Source organism: Coloeus monedula, assembly GCF_965178545.1.
Source record: "Coloeus monedula genome assembly, chromosome: 5".
Taxonomy (NCBI): domain Eukaryota; kingdom Metazoa; phylum Chordata; class Aves; order Passeriformes; family Corvidae; genus Coloeus; species Coloeus monedula.
In genome coordinates, this window is record NC_138785.1 from 1,604,158 (window position 1) to 1,626,509 (window position 22,352).

At 61.4% G+C, this 22,352-nt stretch overlaps 3 protein-coding genes across 3 annotated transcripts; 1 reads left to right on the forward strand and 2 right to left on the reverse strand.

The window, feature by feature from the left end:
* Positions 1-1,672: 1,672 nt before the first annotated feature.
* DCTN6 (dynactin subunit 6) lies at positions 1,673-3,722 on the reverse strand. The gene is made up of 7 exons (XM_082281774.1): positions 3,657-3,722; positions 3,463-3,527; positions 3,278-3,383; positions 2,554-2,642; positions 2,310-2,357; positions 2,070-2,212; positions 1,673-1,988 (listed from the first exon to the last, which is right to left on the reverse strand). The coding sequence occupies exons 1-7, from the start codon at positions 3,677-3,679 to the stop codon at positions 1,890-1,892; spliced, it is 573 nt and encodes a 190-aa protein (XP_082137900.1). The 5' UTR covers positions 3,680-3,722; the 3' UTR covers positions 1,673-1,889.
* Positions 3,723-8,024: 4,302 nt separating this feature from the next.
* On the forward strand, positions 8,025-12,435 carry GC (GC vitamin D binding protein; the record flags this gene model as incomplete). The annotated part of the gene is made up of 12 exons (XM_082281273.1): positions 8,025-8,133; positions 9,207-9,276; positions 9,708-9,840; positions 9,926-10,137; positions 10,336-10,468; positions 10,585-10,679; positions 10,946-11,075; positions 11,174-11,376; positions 11,647-11,779; positions 11,890-11,987; positions 12,167-12,299; positions 12,382-12,435. 12 exons carry the CDS (start codon positions 8,025-8,027, stop codon positions 12,433-12,435), a joined length of 1,503 nt encoding a protein of 500 aa, XP_082137399.1.
* A 3,731-nt stretch (positions 12,436-16,166) lies between these two features.
* Positions 16,167-20,545, reverse strand: BTC (betacellulin). The gene is made up of 6 exons (XM_082281501.1): positions 20,423-20,545; positions 17,525-17,614; positions 17,163-17,280; positions 16,878-17,024; positions 16,364-16,471; positions 16,167-16,271 (listed from the first exon to the last, which is right to left on the reverse strand). The coding sequence occupies exons 1-5, from the start codon at positions 20,496-20,498 to the stop codon at positions 16,366-16,368; spliced, it is 537 nt and encodes a 178-aa protein (XP_082137627.1). The 5' UTR covers positions 20,499-20,545; the 3' UTR covers positions 16,167-16,271; positions 16,364-16,365.
* Positions 20,546-22,352: the final 1,807 nt, after the last annotated feature.

Sequence of the window (22,352 nt, forward strand, 5' to 3'; positions counted from 1 at the left end):
GGCTGGGGGTATAGGACAGGGCTGGGCAGATGGGACAGAGTCCTGCAGACATGGGACACAGGACGCAAGGTTAAGGATACAGGACAAAGACACAGGCTGAGGACATGGGGCACAGTCCCAGGGACGTGAATGCATCAGGGCTGTGGGGCAGAGGAGGGGACAGTGCTGGGGACACCCGATGCAGGGCTGGGGGCAGTGGAGGGACCAGTGGGGGTTCATCACCTCAACCAGCCTCACCTGGGGGCTGAACCCCTCCCTGCCTGGCCCGGGGACTGCATTTAGGCTTCATGCTTAGGCTGGGCTTTTGCTGAGTCTGCACTGGGCCTGGCATCGTGCACACCTCATTCTAGAGCTCGGTGTCGGGTCGTTCCAGCCCTGCACAGCCCCACGGAGGGGACTGCGGTCCCGCAGGGCTGCACTTGGCTCTGGAGCAGCGTGACGGAGACCCTCGGAGTGGAGACCAGCAGCTGTGTCCAGACCAGGTGCTGCCTCCGCACAATGCTCGGGGACCGGAGGTGACGCCGGGACATCCTGCCCATGGCACAGGGCTCGTTCCCAACGGGCACTTAAGGTCACGGCTCGCCTTTCTGCAGCTCACCGCCCGAAACAGACCTGGGGGCAGCTGCCCACGTGTCCTGCCGGCTGCCCAGGGGACACAGCCTGGCCACCCACAGGTTTGCAGCCTCCCCGCAGCAGCGATTTACAGGGCAGAACCTCTCGTGACGGGAGGAGGTGGAAATGAGCTGCGCCAGCTGGATTTGTGGGAGCGGGAAGTGTCTGGCTACAAGGGCAGCTGACTCCCAGAGGGAATCTAGAGCACAGGGACTGATCTAGTCACCCAAATCTGCTGGAGCCTCTGGCTTTCGGGGTAGGTTTTCAGCAGAGGGAGAATGTGGAGATGCGTTTTATCTCCCGTTGTTTCCTCCCCCTCCACGGGCACGTCCACAAAAAGCTCTGGCTGGACAGCAGGCGAGACAATATTCACACTATTCACAACCCTTATTTGGACTCAACTTTGGGGAAGAGCTGCAGTTCCCCATCAGTACCGGAACCCAGTTTGGAATCACAAACTGGAAAAAGGGGAGGTTTGGAATTTTGGTAGCCATGAAACTGGACTTGGAGTGAAAGTCCAGTTGGCTCCAGCGGGTATTGTGCCGCTTCCTTGCCTTGAAACCCCTGGTCCCAACTCAAAGCCCCATGTCCTGGGCTTCCTCTGTGGTGGTTGCTGATGCTCTCCCCCATAGCTCTTTCCTACAGGAATTTCTACTGCAGCATCGATGTCCATCTGTGCTGGGACACGACGCTGGACTGTGTCATCCAGGCATAGAAGGGGAAGTTGTGAACAGCTAGGGACTCTGGGGGGATGGCTGGGAAGCATGGCGAGTCCCGAGGCTCCAGTGGAACGAGTGGAGAAGGTTCAGCTCTGCTCTGGGCCCTCTGGGAGGGAATCCGAGCAGGAGCAGCCTTCGGGGGAAGGGGCAAAGGGTGGCACCGGGTCCGTGGAGCCTTTCCCAGCCCAGGGTCCGCGTGGATCCGGGATGCGGGCCGGGACCCCCGCGGAGCGCGGGGTCACATCGCCCTCTGCCGGCGCGACGGGGGAGGCGCGGGGAGGCGGCACCGGGGGTGACCCAGGCACCGCACCCCGCACAGTCAAAGGGCTGCGGTTCCCTCGGACGGCAGAACGGGGGATATTTTATTCCCAAAACAAAGCACGAACAATAGAGTTAATGCGTGAGAGACAAGAGACTCAAAGCAGGTCCGAGATTCCCGGTGAAGATAAATAAATGGCACAAACAAGCAAGAAATGGTTTGATGGAATGAGGGACTTCCCGGAGTGTGTAGTGCTTCCCAGGACCAAACACCCGGCACTGGAAGCAGCAGGTGGATGCTCAACTCTTGACAGGCGTGGACGGGGCCTTCATGGTCTTCTTCAGGTGGTGGTAGTTGGGCAGGATCTTCATGAGGAAATCCAGCTGCAGCGTCTGGGGCTGGAAAGGGAGGCAGGGGAGGTGAGGGAACAGGCTCAGGGGGGCGGGAGGTGACAGCGTGTCCCCGTGTCACACACGCACCTGTGGCCGCTCGGTCTGCACGCGCCGCAGGCAGTCGGCCCCGTAGATGACGGTGTTCTCCGGGATCACCTCGTAGGTGTTCACGTTGCAGCAGGCCCCGATGATGCAGCCGCTCGTCAGGATCACATTCCTGCCAACAAACGCTGCCAGGGAGAGAGGGGAATCCCTGTGAGAGTCATCCCCACGGCGTTTACAGGAGCAAAATCTCAGCAGGGCCGAAGGCAATAAGCTGAGAATTACCTTTGGATTCAATGACGTTGTTGTCTCCCACCTTCATCGCCTGGGAATCTACAGGTCTGGGTTAAGTACAGCTGTAAAATGCTTTGCTTTTTTTCAACAGGTGAAAATCCCTGATGCCATTTTCAAACCACCACCCAGCCCACCCTGGGCTATTTGAACCCCGACAGAGCCCACAGATGCTTCCCCCTGGAGGGATCCAGAAGCACAGTGTGTCTGGTGGTTTGTCACTGCACAGCAAGGATACAGCACCCAACCTCAAAAACATTGTTGGTGCCGATGACCATGGGCTTGGGCTCCACATTTTCGCTCTCTGGGGTTATATTTTCTGGATACCTGCAAGAAAGAAGAACAGATTTCCATGTCTGAGATCAAGATGCCAGTGTCCTGTGTGGCAGCTCTGAAGCCACAGATATCCCACCCAATTCAGCTGGACTGTGGGAATTTTGAGACTGCTTAGGATTAGGATTCCTCTGCCAGCTTGAGAAAGATTCGGAGGGGGGACTTAGCAACCATCCAGTTGCTGATGAAGGGGGCCTACAGGGAAGCTGGAGAAGGACTCTTTGTCAGGAAACTGGAGTGACAGACCAAGGAGTAATGGGCACAGACTTAAAAAGGGGAAATTTAGGTAGGATATATGTAAGAAAATCTCTTCTGTGACGGGGAATATGTTGCCCAGGGCAATAGTGGCTGCCCCAATCCTGGAAGTGTTCAAGGCCAGGTTGGACGGGGTTTGGAGCAACCTTGTCTAGTAGAAGGTGTCCCTGCCTGTGGCAGGGGGGGTGGTATGAGATGATCTTTAAGGTCCCTTCAAACACTTAACATTTGATAATTCTGTGATTCTATAGCTTCTCCCCAAGCCATAGTGCCACACATATACACAAAACCACGAAATTGGGTGATTTTTTTTAAAATAAACTCTACCTCCCCGGGGTTCTAAGCGCCCCCCCCCCCCCGGGTGTCGCACGGACCCGTTGATGATGAGTGCCTGCTCCTCGATCAGGTTCCCTTCTCCGATGATGATGGGCCCCGCCTCGGCGATGATGCGGGCCTTGGGATGGATCACAGTCCTGGGCCCTGCGGGGACAACCCGGCGTCACCCCGCGCCCGCACCCGGCGGGGGGGACAGGGCCGGGGTCGGGGACAGGGCCCTTACCGATGGTCACGTCCCCGCGGATCTCGCTCTCCACGCACACCACGGCGCCCGGCGCGATCTTCACGCTGCGGGGAGCGACGGGGCGGTCACGGGGGATCCGCCGAGGGACCGGGCGGAGATGCGGGGAGGGGACGCCGCGTCCCGGGGTGGTTGTGGGAGGGATCGAAGGGAAACCGGGGGGGATCGGGACTCACCTCTTCTGCGCCTTCTCCGCCATGGCGGCGGCCAGCGACGCCTGCGCGGGGCGGGGCTCCGGGGCTGCGCGGGCGGTCCCGGCCCCGGCGGCGCCACCGCCCGGCCCCCGCCCCTCCTCCGGGAGCCCCCGCAGGTGCTGGGTTGGCATCGCCCGCCCCAGCTGAGGAAAGGGGCTCGGAAAGGGATGAGGCTGAGCCGGGCACCTGGAAACAGAGACCGAGGCCCGTGTTTGAGGGCTCAGAGAGGGTCCTGCGTGTTCGTGCTTGAGAAACAGACACCAAGTCCCATGTTTGTGGGCACCAGGCTCCTTTGGCCTGTTTTAGGGTCCTGAAACAAACAAATCAGGCTTTTTTTTTCCCTCAGAAATGGAGACAAAGTCCTGTAGGGGTGGGGTTTTTTTTGGGGGGGGGCTTCAAAGTGCTGCGTTGTTGGCCCTTGGAACCAGCCCCACCTGGGCAGTCTTAGGGCTGCGAAACAGCCTCCAGTCCTGTTTGCGGAGGGCGAAAGGAGGCTCATCCAGGCAGTTTAAGGCTTTGCTCACTGAGCCCAAATCCTGAGTTTTGGGGCTCGGGACAGAGCCCAGCCAGGTGAGGGGTACCGGCCCCGGGGGGCAGGGCCACGGAGCGCGGCGCGGGGCGGGGCCGGCCCAGGTGTGCGGGGCCCCAGGGCGGCTGCGCGGGGCGGGACCGAGGGCATTTAAACCCCGGAAGGGGCCGCAGCCGCCATTTGCGCCTTCAGGACGCAGTGGGGTCAGCGCTGGCGGGTCTGGGCTCCTTCGGTGGGGCCCAGGTGAGGTTCCCCTCTATCCCTGTTTCCTCCCCCTCCTACCCCTTACCTCTCTCCCCCTCCTCCCAAGTTCCCCATTCCCTCCTCTCTCTGCCCCGCTGTGCACCTCGACCCTCCACTCCTTCTTTCCTTCTTTCCTCCATTCCTTCCCCCTGTTTTCGCTGTTACCCCATCCGAGCCCCCCTCTATTCCCCCTCTACGTCTCATACCTACACCTTCCTCCCCCACACCCGGCCTCCCTCTATACCCCTTCACTCCCTTACAAACCCTGACCCCTGCCTCTATTCTTCTCATCCTCCCTGCCCATCTCGACGCCGCCTCCCCTTAATCTCCCTCCTGCTCTCCTGTGCCCCCCTCTACCCTCGCTGTCCCCCTTACCCTCCCTCTCTCTCCCTTATCCCTTTCTCTCTTTCCCCGCAGCCGCGGGGTTCGGGGCGCCGGATAATAAAGCCCAGAGGGCCGGAGCCCGGCGCCCCTCGCTTGAGTCCCCACACGGGGCCGGGCCCGCTGTGCGGGTCCCCCCATGCAGTTCACAAACACCGCCCGACACCGCCGGGGCTCCGGCTGTCCCCACATCACACTGGGGGCTCCCGGGGTTGGGGGGGCGGGGGGTTTAGGATGGGCCCCCTCCTCCGGAGGGGGTCCTGGGGTGGGGTGGGGTGGGGTGGGAGGGAGGGAGGGGAGGGAGGGCCCCCTCCGGAGGAGGGGGTCCTGGGGAGGGGGTTGGGGCTGGCCCCCTCCGGAGGAGGGGGTCCGGGGTGGGAGGGGTCAAGGGGGTGTCCAACCCCTCCTAGCCCCTCCCTCCCCGGACCCTCTCCTCTGGACGGGGTCCATCCCGACCCCCTCCCTGGGACCCCTCCTCCGGACAGGGGCCCGGGGGGGGGGGGGGGGGATAGGAGAAAGGGAGGCTGCAGAGACCATTTTATATTTATGGTGCAGAGTGACGTGACGCCCTCTGCTGCCCACCCCACCCGCCCCTCCCTCCCCCCCCGGGCCCCTGTCCGGAGGAGGGGGTCCCGGGGAAGGGGTCGGGATGGACCCCGTCCGGAGGGGAGGGCCCGAGGTGGGAGGAGCCGAGGAGGGCGGACCCCCCTCGACCCCTCCCACCCCGGACCCCCTCCTCCGGAGGGGGCCCACCCCCACCCCTCCCCAGGACCCCCCCCTTCGGAGGGGGCCCTCCCTAACCCCCCACCCACCCCCCGGACCCTCTCCTAAGGAGGGGGCCCATCCTAAACCGCCCCCCCCCCCCCGACCCCCTCCTGAGGAGGGGGCCCATCCTAAACCGCCCCCCAACCCCGACTCCCCAACCCCGGGAGCCCCCAGTGTGATGTGGGGACAGCCGGAGCCCCGGCGCTGTCGGGCGGTGTCTGTGAGCTGCCCATGCGGGGGCTCAAGCAAGGGGCGCCGGGCTCCGGCCCTCTGGGCTTTATTCGCCGGCACCCCGAACCCCGCGGCTGCGGGGGAAGAGAGAAAGGGATAAGGGAGAGAGAGAGGGAGAATAAAGGGGAACAGGGAGAGGACAAGGGAGAAATAAGGGGATAAAGGAGAGAGAGGCAAGATAAAGAAGACATAGGGGCAATAAGGCGGGATGAGGGGAACAGGGATGGTAGAAGGGGGCAGGAGGGGAGGGTAAGGGGAGGCAGGGTCGGGATGGGTTGGGAGGGTGGAAGGACGAGGGGAAAAAGGGGGAGTAGGGGGAGTCTGGAGGGGTAGAGGGGGAACAGAGGGTGTGTCGGGTTGGATAACAGGGAAGAACGGGGCAGGAAGGAGAGGTGGGGATGGTTGGGGTGCGTAGCAGGGCAAGAAGGGGGCGCAGGGGGAGGCCAGGTGGGGGAAAAGGAAGGGGGCATTGGGGGGGAGTAGAGAGAAGGGGGAGGTTGAGGGGAGGAGGAAGGGCAGGAAAGAAAGAAGGGGCAGAGAGAAGCAGAGGTGGAAAGCCAAGACCTCCGCGCCTCACGGCCGAGCGCTGGGGAGAAAATGGCGGCTGCGGCGGCTTCCGGGGTTTAAATGCCCTCGGCCCCGCCCCGCGCAGCCGCCCTGGGGCCCCTCACACCTGTGCCAGTCCCGCCCCGCGCATGCGCTCTGTGGCCCCGCCGGCCCCGCCCCTCACACCTGCGCCGGCCCCGCCCCTCACACCTGCGCCGGCCCCGCCCCCGTGGCCCCGCCCCGCCCCCGTGCGCTCGGGGCCGCTGTCCCGGGGCCGGGTCCGTCCCGGGGCCGGCGCTCGGGACCCTCGCTCGGCGCTGTGCGAGCCCGGCCCCGGGGCTGCTCCCGGCGGGGACCGCGCCGAGCCCGGGGCGCTGCCGCGACGGGGCCGGGGGTGCGGGGCCGAGTGGTGCCGGGGTCCGCCGGGGGTCCCGGGCGGGCGAGGCAGGATCGGGACCGGGATTGGTATCGGGACCCGGATCCCGCGGGCGGGAGGAGCCGCTCTGGGGCGGGCGCTGGGGCCGAGTTCGGCCCTGCCGATCCCGCTCCGGCCGCGGAGAGCCGGGCGCGGGAGAGCGGCGGAGGTTCCCCGGTGCAGAGGCGGAACCGCGGCCAGGACGCGCAGGGCGGGGGGGCTCCCACCGGCACCGACAGCGGCCGTGAGCGCTGAGCCCCAGCGACCCCGGCCACGACATGAAAGCAGGACAGGAAGAGTTCATCCAGGAGAGTTTTTCCAGGAGCAGAGCCCATTCCATTAGTTCCTAATTATTTATTTTCACCTTTCATACATAAACCATCGAGAACAGGGCATTGTTAATCTCCTGCATCAGCAGGATCTGGTTCCAAGCTGCAGCTCACTGTCAGTGCAGACCACTGGGAGAAAAAGTTCAGTTCTTCCATAAAAACCACCTCTGTCTTCATCCCTCTGAGAGGGAACATCTGCTCTCAAGGGAAATGCAGGGTGCATGGGGAAGCTGAGCAGATTTGGGGGCCAGGGGTCTCACTGCAGCAGTTGGACCTCCATCCCCTCCATATTTGCTTCCCTCTCCTCTATTCCCCAGGCAAGATCAGTGAAGATCACTTCAGCTGGACCTTCTCCTCTTCCTAGATTTGTCTTTGGACCCTACAGATGATAACATGTTGAATTTTCATTTCTCTAGGGACAAAGGGAAAGCTGCAGTATAGGGAGATCCCACAGAGCTCTACAACACTCCCAGCAGAAATGTGAGCTTGGGTTGCAAGGCCAGAGACCCCAACCCAGCAGTGGCAGGACTGAAACCTGATGTGGACAGCTGGAGCTTCTCGGGATAACAGCCAGCATTTCCCAGCAGTACCAGCAGGTTTGGTGTGCTGGCATCCAAAAAAAAGTGTGGCTCCTTCCTCAGGATCAGATATTGTCCCGAGTACACAGAGCTTTGCACTCACGGGGTGCACTGAATGTGTTTTCTCCTCTTGTCACTCACGTTGCTCCCAGCATCCTTCACAGATCCTGAGGTTTCATGGCCACCCATCCCTGTTTTCCCAAGTTAATGATTTAAACTGGTTGGATTTCGGCAGCGCCGGCACCCAGGCCCCAGGAGGCAGGCCAAGGATGCTTGCCCTCTGGGATTAATCATTCTCCTGGCTGCTGACACTGCCCCCATATAAACATCGGGATGGGATTCCCGGTGCTGCATCCCAGCAGGAGGAGGGGAGCCAGCTCCAACATGAGGGCAGCTCTGGCCCTGCTGCTCCTCTTGGCCACCGCGCAGGCGGCACACCGAGGTAAGGGTGTGATCCTGGGGCTTTGCTGGCCCCCGGGATGAGGGGCACGGGGCTGGGGCCTCAGTTCCAGTGGTTTCTGGTGGCCTCCCCTCTCCCCAGCCTGCAGCCGAACCGCTGGGCAGGACCAGAGAGGAAAGGGAGGGGTGGGAGGATGGTTCGATATCCAGGATGCCCCTTGGGGGTGATGCTGGAGGAGGTGGGAGGGGGAGAGGACAGAGCTTCAGGGATCGGCTCCTTCTCCTTCTGAAGGAAAACGGCATTTCCTGCCCCCCTGACAAACACCATTCCTCTGTAAGCTCCCCCCTTGATGGAAACGATGCTCTGCCGCCCTTTGCTGCCTTCCCAGCTCCACAGGGAATCACCCACCTGCCAAAAAACACCTAAAATTTACCTCTTTCCCACACCGCTTTCTGGAAGTGAACAGAAATGCCACAAGCTGGGACCAACAGCCGACGTTCCTGCCAGGAAAGAGACCTGCCTCTCCCATGGCTTCCCCTTTTTGGCAACTCCCCCTTCCCACCAGAGTGATGTCACCCTCAGTGGCCTGGCCCAAACCCCTGGATTTTGTGGAGGTCACCCTGCCCCACACTGTAATCCCAGGAAACACTGATATCAGTGTTTACCCTGCTGGTGCCAAAGTCTGGCCCCACAGAGTCTGTAACACAAATCGATCGCATTTTTCCAGGGATCAGAGCATTGCTGGGAATGTCTTCATGCTGGCTGCTCCGTGGACCCAGCCCCAGAGCTCCCAGCCCTGCCAGAAAAACCAAGCCCACATATTCTATACTCAAAAACTACCATGTGATTTACCTGTAGCTCTCCCAGCTCCAGAGCAGGTTTTCTCCCTGCCCCTTTCCCTGGCTGCAGAGCTGGAACAGCAGCCTGGATACCAGGGATGCTTCTTGCATACTGGCTGTGCCAACGTCTCCCCAGGGACCGCCAAATCCTACTTGGAAAAAGAAGTAATGGAGTGAAAAGAAGAGCAAACCTCCCGTGAATAAAGCATTGTGTTCCGTGGTGGCAGAGCATTCCTTGTTCCCTACTCACAATTCCTCCTTCTCCTGCACTTTCAGGGAGAGCTTATGTCCGGGAGAAAGTCTGCCAGGAGTACAGCATGCTGGGGAAGGAGAACTTCCGAACCCTGTAGGTACCTCCTGCTGCTGGTGCCCTCCCAGGATGCTTGGCACCTGAGCCAAGAACAGAAAACAGTAAATAGAAATCTTGGAAAAGGAAAGATGGATTCAAGTCACCCAAAAGGGGAGATGCAATTCAACCCCTCGTCTCTGATTGCTCTTCGCAGGAGAAAAGTTTAATTCTTTGTTGAATTCCTCAAAACAGATTAAGTTTTAATAATTAGGAATTCTAGCAGAGCTGACACATAATCCCCTGTAAGTGGCAGCCCCCAGCCTGGAAGCTGTTCCAATTCTTTCCTGGCTGTTTTCCAAGGAATATGCTGTTATTTCTTGCAGCACCATAGCCAGCAGTGTTAAACCCCGTTTGGGCAGAGCAGTGCTGTAACATGATTTTGGATTGAAGAGAAAGGCTCACCTGGCTCTCCCTGTCCTCGCTCCCAGGACCATCATCGCCAACAGCCGGAAATATTCCAATGGCACCTTCGAGGAGATCGGCCACCTCGTCCGGGAAATCGTCTCCCTGGCCGAGACCTGCTGTGCCGACGGGGCTGACCCCTCCTGCTACGATGCCGGGGTGAGGCTGACCAAAAACGGGTAATGGACCCCAAACCGGAGCTGGGATGGGACGGGGTGGCCATAATCTCCTCTCCCTCCCGCAGTCCACGGCCCTATCGGTCAAATCCTGCAGTGCGGACTCGCCCTTCCCGGCGCATCCCGGCACGGCCGCGTGCTGTGCCCATGAGGGGCTGGAGCGGAAGCTGTGCCTGGCTGCCCTGCGGCACCCGCCTCAGCCGCTGCCCCAGTACCTCCAGCCCTCCGACAAGGAGCTCTGCCAGGCCTTCCGGCAGGATCCCAGGGAATTCGCGGATAGGTGAGCCAGGGTGGGGATAGCATCCCACTGAGCCCAGGTGGGCGCTGGCACCGGCCAGTGCCATGAGCTGACAGCTTGAGGTGGCACCTGGAGAGGGCTCCCATCCCTGGACAACCCTAACACACCTCCAAACCCCACTTCTGCTCCCAATCCCCTGATCCCAAGGCGGTTGGTCTCCTTATCCCACCTCTGCCGCAGGTTTCTGTACGAGTACTCCAGCAGCTACAGCCAGGCTCCCCTGCCTGTGCTCCTGGGCTCCACCAGGACCTTCCTCTCCATGGTCTCCACCTGCTGCATCTCCCCTGCACCCACTGCCTGCTTCCTGAAGGAGGTGAGACCCTTTGGAGTGTGAGGCTCGCCCCCATCCTCACTACCCAGGGAGCCGGGCAAGCACTGTGCTAATGGCCCTGGGAAGAGGAGGACATTTCCATTCTCTTTTTGTGGCAGAAACTGGAGAGGAAAACCCTCTCCCTACTCACCCTGACGTCAAACCGGATTTGCTCCCGCTTCTCGGTGTATGGGAAGGACAAAGTCAGCTTCAGGTACAGGGGCAATGGCCTTTCCGTCCTGGAACAGGGGCTGGGCTGGGAGGAGGTTCCTCTCTCCTGCTGCAGATCCTGTTGGCAGGCAGCATTCAGAAATATAAGCTTTAATTCTGGTGTCAATCCCTGGAGATGCTCCATGCACAGCACAGGTGCAGAGCAAGCCCTGTGCTCCCCATCCCCTCCTCCCTCACCCCTGCTCAGAGCTGTTTCCTGGGAAGGGGGACCCGAGCCCCCTGAGCCCCCACACACCCTGTGCTCCCCAGCTACCTGGCCTCACTGGCTCAGAAGATTCCCACTGCTTCCTTCGAGGACCTTCTCCCCCTGGCAGAAGACGCTGCTGAGGTGTCTTCCCAGTGCTGTGACTCGGTGGCCGAGGACTGCATGCAGAAGAAGGTAGGGGAGCCTGGAGCCCAGCCCGAACCAGCTCCTGAGTCCCAGCAGGAGCTCAGGGAGGTGAGGGGACCTGCACATCCCCTGCTTCCTCTCTGTAGCTGTTGGAGCACACAGCCAAAGTCTGCGCCGCGCTATCGGCCCGGGACGGGCGCTTTGCCGACTGCTGCAAGGGGAAAAACCTCATGGAAAACCATTTCTGCATCCTGGCCTTGCCCCCAGCGCCGGCTCCCAAGCTGCCAGAGGCATCAGAGCCGACCAACAAGGAGCTGTGTGGCAAGGAGGGGGCTCTCCATGCCACCAGGTGAGTGGTGCCCATGGCAGCCAGGGTGCAGTCATGGAATAGAACCATTTAGGTTGGAAAAAACCCCTAAGATCATCAAGTCCAAGCAGTTCCTGACCCTGTTACGTGCTTTGGTTATTATGGGGATAAGCAGGGGAGCATCCTCAATTCCCTCAGGTGAATTTGTACCACCAGGCAGCCCCAGGGACTGCACAAAGATGCCAAAAGCAGCCCCCATCCCGTTCTGAGCAGTGCCCATAATAAAACCTCACATGACCCATCGTTTTCCAGGTCCCTGTTTGAGCTGGCACGGAGGCATCCCAGCCTCCCTGACGCTGTTCTTGCCAAGCTCTACGACTCCTCGGGGAAAGTCCAGGGGGAATGCTGCTCCACCAAGGACCCCTCTGCTTGTTTGGACAGCAAGGTGAGTGGTAGAGGGCTCTGGGGGCTCATCCTGTTGCCCCTCATCCCCGTGTTTCCCAAATCCCTGCAGAGGCTTTTCCCAGCCTGGTGACACCCACACTGTTCCCCCAGCGCAAGCAGATGGAAGCAGAGCTGCCGCCCTTGGTGGAAAAGGCCAGCCAGCTGTGCGGGCAGTACAACAAGCTGCCTTTCCTTGAGTTCAAGAAGAGGTAAGCCTTTGCCTTCCCCCCACAAAAAACCCCACCTGGATCAGTGGATGCAATCAAAATCTGTCCAAAATGTTGAGGATGCAAAACGGAGCCATCCACGCGTGCGTCCCCCCTCCCCAAAAGCCGCGTGGGTCTGGAACGGCACGGTTCCCGCTGTAACTCCGCTCCCCACGCCGCAGGCTGCGGGAGAGCCTGACGCAGGCGGAGCCCGAGGCCAGCCCGCCGCAGCTGGAGCGGCTCTTGGAGCAGCGAGTGTCCTTCGCCTCCACCTGCTGCCTCCCGGACTCTCCCCCGCTCCTCTGCGCTTCCAAGGTACGGCCCCCCCCCTCCCTGCGCTGCTGCGGGGCCAGACCCCACACCGGGGCTGCCCCTCGGCTCTTCCCTCCTTTTCCAGGTGAGCTCGGGGCTGGGAGAAGTGTGCAAGCAGGAGTCCTGCCTGCTGGGATAGGGGGCCGGTGCTGGCAGCAGGGATCGCTTCTCCAGGCGTGCACGGATGGAGGGGACCACGAGGCTGAGCTCTGCGCGCACACAGGAGCGGGGGACATCGGAAGGGAGCACGAGGGAGCGGGGCTGGAGGCCGTCCGGCAGATGGAAGGTGTCACCGAGCCCACAGCTCCCTGCCACCCTTGTACTCCTGCAGCCAAAATAAAGACAAGAACAGTCCCCTCACTGCTGCTGGAACGGCTTTCTGCACCCTCGGGGCGGTGGGGAGGGTGGGAAAGGGGCACAGCTGCGCCTCCACAGGCAGGAAGAGGTCCCAGCCCTGATCCTGGGAGATAAAGCTCGAAAAAACTGAGCAAAACCAGTGAAAAGCCTCCTCAAATACCCTCAAAGACAGCGGTCTGTAGGGACTGGGGTATTCAGGTACCTGGAGGCAACAGCCCCTCACCTGAGAGGGGGCCCTGGGCACCCCCAGCCCCCCCTGCAGCCTCCCCACCTGCCCAGGCGAGCCCTCCCCAGCACGGGCAGGATTTTGGGGGTGCTACAGACGAAGCAGCCCCGGATTGGGAGGCAGGAGGATGGCAAACCCAGCCCAGAAAACAACAGGAGAATCCCCCGAGCCCAAATGTGGCAGCTTTGTGTACAACAAATACACGAAGGGAAGCAGATAAGGACACCTGAGTGCGCAGAGATGAACCAGAGCAATAAAACAGAGCCAAACCCAAGAACTTCCCGTTCGAGACAGCACTCCACAGTGATCCAGGGCAGCGTTGGCAGCCCCTGGATCACTCCTGAGTTTCCCTGTAGTGTGAGAAACAAGATGGATTTGGCTGGCAGGGCCCATGTCCATCTCCTGCCAGAGCCCCTCTTATTTTGGGGTACCGAACTAGACAGAAAAGACAACTTGGTTTTGGGATTTTTTTCCCCCAAGGATCCCACTGAGCTGGGACTGGACCTGCTGCACTGGAGTAGCAAACCACTGATGCCAAGCCACTGGATCCACCCACCACCCTCATGTTACAGCCTGCCTTTGGCATTTATTTTCCAAAATATTAATTTCTAATTCTTTCCAATTAATAAGTTGGGTTTCACCTTGTTCTGTTGGGGTGAGTGACCCACATCTCACTCCTGTACTCAGGCTTGCATCCTTCAAATTCTGGATGTGCAGGGTAAGGGCTAACAATTACTGCGACCTTCTGGGATTCCAAGGAAAACTGGAGAAATGCCATTGAGCCAGCCAAGGACATCTCTGCTGTGTGACACCATCACTGCTTATGGGGGGAAAAGCTACCCAAAAATACTCAACTGCTGTTCAAAACAACACAAATCACAATTCTCTTACTAAAACCAGCAGATTCCTGGGAAAGTTCAGGCTGCTCCTGCCTGATGCCAGCCAGCATCTCCTCCCCAGGGATTCCATCCAGCCCTTTGCCAGCATGGGCATAAACCGCTTGGCTTTTCCACAATCTGTTGTACCAGGGATTTTTTTTTTTTTAAATTTTATTTTCCAGCTCTCCTTCTTCCTGCCCTCAGCACTGTGATAGACACGAGGTGGATTCACCTCCTGTCTTTTCAGCCCACCAGCTCTCTAAGCCATTCCCAAAAAATGTAGAGGAAGCAGCAAAGTTCGTGGCTTAGTTGTTTGGGTTTTTTTTTTTTTCAAATCCCCATCCTTGTTGCTCAGCACAACACATCCTATCTGGTCTGTCTGCTCCCCAGGCACTCATCAGGCTACAGCAGGAATTCAACAGTGATGCAGGAATTCCAGGGAACCATCACCTCGTTACAACCAGGGAATGTAGGGCTGCATTGGGAAAAGCCTGATGGGAATTACTCGAGGTACTGAAACCCCACACTGAATAAAACTGCTCCAACACTGACCTGGCCAGTGCTCCATAAAAGCATTTTAAAAATTATTGAAAGTACTAGTTTTATCCACCTCTGAGACCTGCAGAGCTGCTTGATTTCCCAGTGCCTGGCTTTCCCCGGCCTTTTGGGCCAGCAGCATCCCAGCCATCCACTTCAACCACCCAAAAAACAGACAGGGAAAAGGCTCATACCTCCTTTAAATTTTATTTGTCTCCCAGACTGTGTACAACACGTTCCCAAAAGGAGCAGCAAGCATTTTTCTCTTGGCTTAACTCCCCACAGGCAGGCCCAGCAAAGTCTGCAGCTAAACAGCCATTTATATGGGGGGATCAGCTCACAGGTGCTGCCAGTGCCACTCAGCTCACACCAGGGCTTCCAGCAGCTGCGTGGAATCCATAATCCATTCCCCCATCCTGGACCCTGGTGAAGTAGGTGCCCAGAAAAATGTCCCTTGGTACCTCAGGGCCATGCTCCTTGCCTGGGCGCTGGGATGAGCCTTCCACAGCCACAGGGCAGTGCTTGGGCACCAACACCTCCCAAGGGACTGGCACCACCGGGGTGGTCATTGTCCCCTGTATCCAGCTGGAATCACTGTCTCACCGACGGGGCTGCAGGAACCGATGCAGATCCCTGGCGTTGCCTCTGCTCTCACCATGGCACGGTTTGTGCTGAAAAAGGAGGTTTTCAGTCACAGCAGGGCTTTACACAGCCCCAGAGCTACCCCCAAGCCCCCACTGCAGCACCTGATGCTGCCAGCTCCAGCTCCCAGGCATCCATGGCCAGTCAAACATGGCACCGGGCAGGAACAGAGGGCTGGACCTCAGTGCAAACCAGTTTCCCCAGTAGTGCTCCCATACTCACCAGTTCGAGCTCATCGTATCCCTGGCAAAGCCCATGCCAGGCTGGAGGGGTCCGTCGTGCTCTGGCAGAGACCTGGGCAGAGGAAACCAGCCGGTGCCCGTGCCGGGAGAACGGAGCCCGGTGGCAGGAGGGGCCATCGGCTCCCCCGGGAGACTCCAGCCCCACCTGCTCCCAGTGTCCCCCGTAGCGGGTGGGAGACGCGGCATGCAGAGCCCCGTGGCCGCTCACCAGGCCGCGGTTCGAGAGGGAGCCGGTCCCGTGGCGGGAATTGGGAGCTGCGGGGGACCCCCGGCTCCACCAGGTCCCCATCTCCCGGAGTACAGGGTAGGAGATAGCAGGGACACCCGTCCTCATCCCGGGATGCTGCTGCTGCTCCCTCCCAGAGGGTCAGTGCCAAAACCCACTGTCAGAGTCACGGGAACCCCCAGCGGGTCCCGCGCCGAGGGAGGGAAACAAAACATCACCTGTGGCTCCCTGGGCAGGGTCCGGACCTCCGCTCCGGGCAGCGCCTCCCGGGCACCGGAGCTCACAGCGCGGGGAGACGGGAGCGAATGGCTCCGCGTCGCCCAGTTTTGCCCCGCTTCTCAACCTGTTTTCCACCAGTTTTGCCCGGTTTCCCTCACCCTGTCCCGCCCCGGGCCACCGAGACGCCCCCGCTCTCTCCCGCCGGGATGGGAGCCGCTCCGGAGGAGCCCCGGGGAACCGGGAGAGCGCCCGGGGCGCTGAGCTCGGCTCGGTGCCTGCGGGGAGACGCGGCGGTGGCAGTGGGAGCAGCTCCAGCACAGCCCTTATGCCGCCCGGAACGGGACCCCGAGCCCGGCAGAGCCTCTGGAGCCAGGAGCGGGTCCGGGAGCGGGTCCGGGAGCGGGTCCGGGAGCGGGGGCGGGCCGGAGGCGCCGCGGTGGTGGCGCCCTCGCGTGGGCAGCGCGGGTGTCGCAGCCGGGCCGCCCCGTGCCCAGCCCCGCCGGTACCGCCACCCGCGCCCTAAGGACACTGGCGACACGCGGACACCTTTCCGTCACCCCTTTATTCAAGCCGCTGCACGTTTTAGCCCTCGCCCGTGGGGCCAGCCGGTGCTGCCGTCCGGGACCCGCCCGCAGGTACCGAGAGCTCCTGCGGAGAGAGCGGAGCCCATGGGCCTCAGCATCCACCCCAGTGTGAGGATCCGGTCACACCGGCCCGGTCGCCCCCCCGGTCCCCTGCACCTTCACGCGATGCCTGTTTCCCGCACGTCTTCGCTTCTGGAGGGTGAATCCTTGTTTAATGTCTCCATCTCTTCTGCCTTTCTCTTCCTACGCTGCCTCCGACAGTGGCTTGACAGGGTGGAAAAATAATAAAAAACAAACAAACAAAAAAGAGGCAGAATGAGACGTGGCAGTGATGCCCCTCTCTCTCCCTCGGCTTTTACCCTGTAGAAGATCCATATGGGATCACACCTGGTTTCCAGCCCCAAAGGGATGTCCCAGGCACCTCCCAGCACGTGCAGAACCATGCCCCACCAGCCTGGGGCAGCCCAAACTGAACCTGCCTGGAGCCAGTGGAGCTGGCAGGATTTGTCCTTCCCTTCCCTTCCCTTCCCTTCCCTTCCCTTCCCTTCCCTTCCCTTCCCTTCCCTTCCCTTCCCTTCCCTTCCCTTCCCTTCCCTTCCCTTCCCTTCCCTTCCCGCTTCCCTTCCCGCTTCCCTTCCCGCTTCCCTTCCCACCCCGTTCCCCCACGTACTGACTGCAGAGGCAGATGCCGACGACGAGGATGATGAGGGTGACGATGGCGGCGATCAGGGAGATGATGACGATCTGGCCCTGGTCCCCTCGCAGGTAGAACAGATCCACCCTCTCGCAGCGAGCACCGGTGTAGCCTTGCTCGCACCTGCCCCGCAGCACAGGAGAGGCAGAGGGGGGTCCCAAAAGCTGCCATGGTTCCGTGTCCCCCTCATCCTGCTCTCCCGGGGAGGACGGGCACAGCATCCCACCCCGTGCCGCCGCCTCCCCACCGGGGGTGACTTACACACAAGCCGGTGCCTGCTCGGCCACGAAGAAGCGGCACCTCCCTTTGACGCAGTAGTGCTGGTACTCCTCCGGGCACCGGGAGAAGTGGCCCTGCCGCCGCAGCTGCGTCCCGTTCCCTGGGGGTGACAAGGACGAAGAATTCCCCCGGAGGGGTGATAGCTCTGCCCGAAGGCAGCAGCATCCCGGAGCTGCTCCATCCGCGCAGCAGCTCCGAGCCTGGCCGGCTGCAAACAGCTGCCAGCACGGGTGTCCTTGGCTTCCCAGCCCAGGGATGCCACACGGCTACGCTAGACAAAACCGGCTCCCCCGCTCCCTTCCGCCGCCTCCGGCTCCCCCGAGCACCCTCACACCACCCCTTACCCGTGCATCCCTTGGCGCTGCCGCAGGTGAGCCCCTCCGTGCCGTGGCCGGCGGTGACGTTGGTGTCGGCTCCCACGAAGAATGCCAAGCCTGGAACACAGCGGAGGCAGCTCGGAGGGGAAGCCCCGGCACCGCCACCACCGCCCCGCCACAGCGACAGGGAGGGGACCGGCAGCGGGCTCTGCAGCTGCGCCCACGGCCCCCCTTGCCTGGCAGCATCAGCTTTTCCCCAGGGTCAAGAGAAGGGAAAACCGGTCCCCGCCTGCTGCCTCCACCCACCAACGCCCCCGGAGGTCTGGGCACGGAGGTCTGGGAGCCAGCGTGGTGGATTTTGGACCACACAGCCCAGCCAGCTGCTCCTCTGCCCAGGGAGGACGCAGGGAGGGATCCCCAGAGAGATCCGGGATCATGGAATCACTGATTGGTTTGGGCTGGAAGGGACTGTAAAGTCCATCTTGTTCCAACCCTGCTGCCATGGGCAGGGACACCTTCCACTAGAAGGACCACACCAGGTTGCTCCAAACCCTGTCCAATTTGGCCTTGGACACTTCCAGGGATGGGGCAGCAACAGCTTCTCCGGGTAATCTGTGCCAGGGCCTCTCCACCCTCTCAGGGAAGAATTCCTTCCCAATATCTAATCTAAACCTGCCCTTTGTCAGTATAAAGCCGTTCCCCTTTGTCCTGTCATTCCGTGCCCTTGTGACAAGTCCCTCTGCAGCTCTCTTGGAGCCCCTTTAGGCACTGCAAGGTGCTCTAAGGTCTCCTTGGGCCAGGAAAGGGGCCACCACGCTCTCCGTGGCCGCGGGGTGAAACCGAGAGGCGGCGGAGCCCGGCACGTCACAGCGGCGGTAACTGGATCGCTGGCATACCAGCACTGACTCAGCACGGCCCCGCTCCCAGCCCGGCCCTCCCCAGGGATTCACCCGCCGTGGTGGCACCCAGGGAGCTGGGGACAGGTCCTGCTTGACGGGGCGGGGTGCTGGGTGGCTCCCGCGGAGGTGTCTCGCCGAGGCGGGGGTGTTGCCACCCCGAGGTGGGTGCACTTTGAGGCTTCCCAGAGAGGGGAGAGTTTGCGCGGCCAGATCCCGGCAGCCTCGTCTCGGGCTACCTGTTTCCTCATCCGGCCCTTCGGCACCTTGGAAACAGCAGTGGGAGCTGCCCAGCCAAGCCTCCGGCGTCCCCCCCATCCCACAGCAGGGACATTCCCAGTACACACGTCCCTCCTGGCTATATATAGCCACCATCGCGCTAACGACGTGCTTTGGGTAACAGAGCTCCAAGAGAGCACGGCGGGGAGGAAAAGGAGCCCACCGCCCTGCCCGGCCCAGCCGCAGGGTGGGAGCTGCCTGGCGGGAGCCAGGGATGAGCCATGGGGCGGCTGCCCCCCGGGATCCAGCTGTGGGCGGCGTGGGCACGCGGCGGGGCAGGGAGGGAGGCTGACTTCACTCCCGGTGACCGAGTTCACAGCTCGGCATGGAAAGATCCCCACCACGCTGAGCTCCCCACCCTTATTGCAACCAGATGCGGAGTTCTGGCATCCTCCGGGCTGGCAGCCCCTTGGCAGGACCGCCCTGGTGGCAGCGCCAGCTCCAGAGGGAGGGAGGCTGTGCCCCCCCGCAGCCGGATCGCAGCACCCAGAAGCCGCAGGTGCAAACACCCTCAGCTCTTTGATGCACGGGGAGACTGGCTCCACTATCTAGGACTGCACGCCTTCCTGAGCAGCCAGAGATAACCCAGGGAAGTATCCCAAACACTGGGTTATTTTGCTGTTAACACCCCCATGCTTTCCCAGGAAAGCCCAAACTGCAGGAGAGCAACCACCCAGGACATTGACGTGGTCTGATGGGACACACCAGCCCCAAAACAGGTCTGCTACCCGTGTTTAAATCCTGCCAGCACAGGTTTGGCAGGTTTTGCCAAGTGCTGTCACCAGCCCTGCCAAAGGGCCAAACCCAAACTGCTCCCTGCGGAGAGAAAAGCTCCCCCAAAATCCCAGTGCTGGCACTCTCTGCCAGGGAGGGTGTCAGTTTTCCAGCCCTATCTGTGGTTATTTCCTGGCAGCCATGAGCAGACACCTGTCTGCAGCTTCCTGCCTCCCAAAAACTTAGGAACTAACATGGGAATGCTCACACACTTGCTGAATAGGTACTGGCCGCCCTGCCCCCAGCATCCCCCATTCCCGGCGCTACCAAGGATGGCTGTGGGTACTCAGGCACCCACGAGCAGTGTCCCATCAACAGGTGGTAAAAGCATCCCAGTCCTGCTCCAGGATCCAGCCAGGGCAGCCTGGCCCCCATGCTGGCCCCAAGAGATTCAGGGATTCAGAGGCAAGGGGAGCACTGGACTGGAATGGTGGGGAGTTCCAGGATGGGAACTGCGGACACACGGGGGAGCCCAGGGACAGGACTGGATAAAAACCAGGCTGGGCATAGGGAAAGGGCTGGCACGTCCGGGGGGGCACAGGGAGTCACTGGGATGGGACTGGAGAAACACCAGGGTCAACACTGGGATGGCACAGGGCCAGCATCAGGATGGGGTGTAACAGGGGGGATACAAGGGTTCAGCAGAATGGGACCAGGGGAGCAGCAGGACGGGATGGGGGAGCACCAGGACAGGCAGGGGGGAGCACCGGGATGGGACCGGGAGGCAGATGCAGGATCATCAGGCTGGGACCGGGAAGCAGCGGGATGGGATAGGGGCAGCACCGGGACCAGAAAGAGGATAGTGCGGGGACAGGGGGTGACATCGGGCTGGGACAGTGGAGGTGACACCGTGCAGGGACGCGGAGCACCGTGCAGGGGCGGGGAGCGCCGGGCCGGGACAGGGAGGAACACCCTGCCAGCCCCTGGGTATCCCGGGACCGGGCTGGTGGCAGGGCAGGGGGACCCCCGTGCTTACCGGAGGCGAGGGCCAGGCAGAGCAGCAGGGTACCGGGGCCGCCGCCCGGGGCCGGGGCCGCCGCCGCCGCCTCCATGCGCGCCGCCGCCGCCTGCCCGGTGCCCGGTGCCCGGCGGCTGCGGCGGGGCGGGACGGGGGCGGCCGCTCGGGCACCACCGCCCTCCTTCTCTTCCTCCTCCTCCTCCTGCGCCTCCTCCTCGTCCAGCTGCGCGGCTCCCACCCCGCCGGAGCCATCCCTTGGCGGTGCGGCGGTGCCTCCCCGGGTGTCCTCTCCCGTGTGTCCCACCCACGCGTGTCCCACCTCGCACCAGCCACGCCTGGCCCCGTCGTGCCAGGAGGCGTCAAGCAGATGCCTCATCCCAGATCCCTGGCGGCGAGAGGGATCCCCCATCCTGCCGTCCCGGGTTCCAAGCAGGGCTCCGGGGATCCCCTTTCCACAAGGACAGAGGGCGCGCACCCAAGTCCAGCCTCACCTCCCCGAAGCCATTTATCCCTGGCCAGCTTGATTAGGAAATGGAGATTTATTCATAGCGAGCAGCTATAAAACACCCTCCCGAGGGCCTTGGCAGGGGATGACGGCAGTTCCAAATTACTCTGCAAGGGGCTGTGCCTTCGCACAAGCCCTCTGCAAGCCGGCCTTGGGGTGTATGTTTTGCCTCGGGGTGTGTGGGAGGAGGTTTCTGGTTCCCTGAGTAACATCTTGAGGAACAGAAGAGACCCACGGGGGTGAAGGTGTCCCCCAGATGCTGGCACGTCCCCTCCTGCCATCTGGGGTTGCTCAGTAGGGATGCTGTGCCACGGGCTAGCGCTGTCCCGGCTCCGAGCAAAGCAGAAGAGCTTCTCCCGGCAAAGAGGGGCGCAGGCAGGGAGGGGCGGAGGAGCTGCTCGCGGCCCCGGGTTGTTATAGGCGCGAATTAAGGTGGAAATGAAAGACTGGAAAGAACGGGTGACCTCAAACCGCAAGCTGACAGCTATTAATGCAAGTGCTGGCAGCCACCCAGCCATGCCATTTGGCCGCTGGCCAGGGGGTGAACAAGCTCCCTTGGCCCTGGCCAGCCAAAAATTCCTGCTGCAAGCTCCGGCACACCGGGACCGCCGTCCCCTCGGCTCACGGCCACCCCGGCTCCCTGCCAGCGGCCCCTCAAAAACAGGCAGGGTGTGATAAACCACCGGGATGGTGCAAAACCTCTGCTGGGGACTTGGGCAAGGCCAGCGAACTAAATGTGGCACAGGGCCACCCAAGAGGAGCTGGCTTCAGCCCGGTGGGGTGGGCAAAGGCAGGGAGCAGGCAAAAAAAAAATCCTTGTGCCCACCAAAAGAAAAGTTTCCCTCCAGCATCCTTCAGATCTGGATAAAATTGGTGGGGGAAAGCATTTTAAAGAGATTTTAAAAGAGCTGGAGACTCAGGGAAGATGTCACCAGAGGCAATGGTTTCCAATACCCAGTAGCAATGGGAAAGTGCTGACAGAAGTCATCCCCAAAAAAGGACCTCTCGCTGGCCATGTGTCCTCTGCTCTGCTGAGGTGACCACCAGTGCTGGGAGGACCAGACAGAGGTGACCAGCAGGTGGCAGCTGGAGCCAAGGCTGCTGGCCCTCAGGGGTGCTCCGAGCTTCCCACAGCCCAGTCCCGGGCACCCAACACCCGGCTCGGGTGGCACGCAAGGCCACGGTGAGGAGCAGCGGCTGTGCCCAGCCCCGCGCTCCCCTCCAAAAACTCCTGCCCATGGAAGCATGCAACGCCATCAACAACAACGATAAAAGGATGGGAGATGAGAAGCAGGGAGATTATCAGGCTGTTCCCCCAGCACCAAGCTCCTACAGCAATAACAGCGTTATTTTCCCTCCTCCCAAGCAGAGGGAAGGTTTCAAGGAGAGCTGAGATGCTGATATCGCACGACACCCGTCTGCCTCAGGAATGCCAGCTGACTT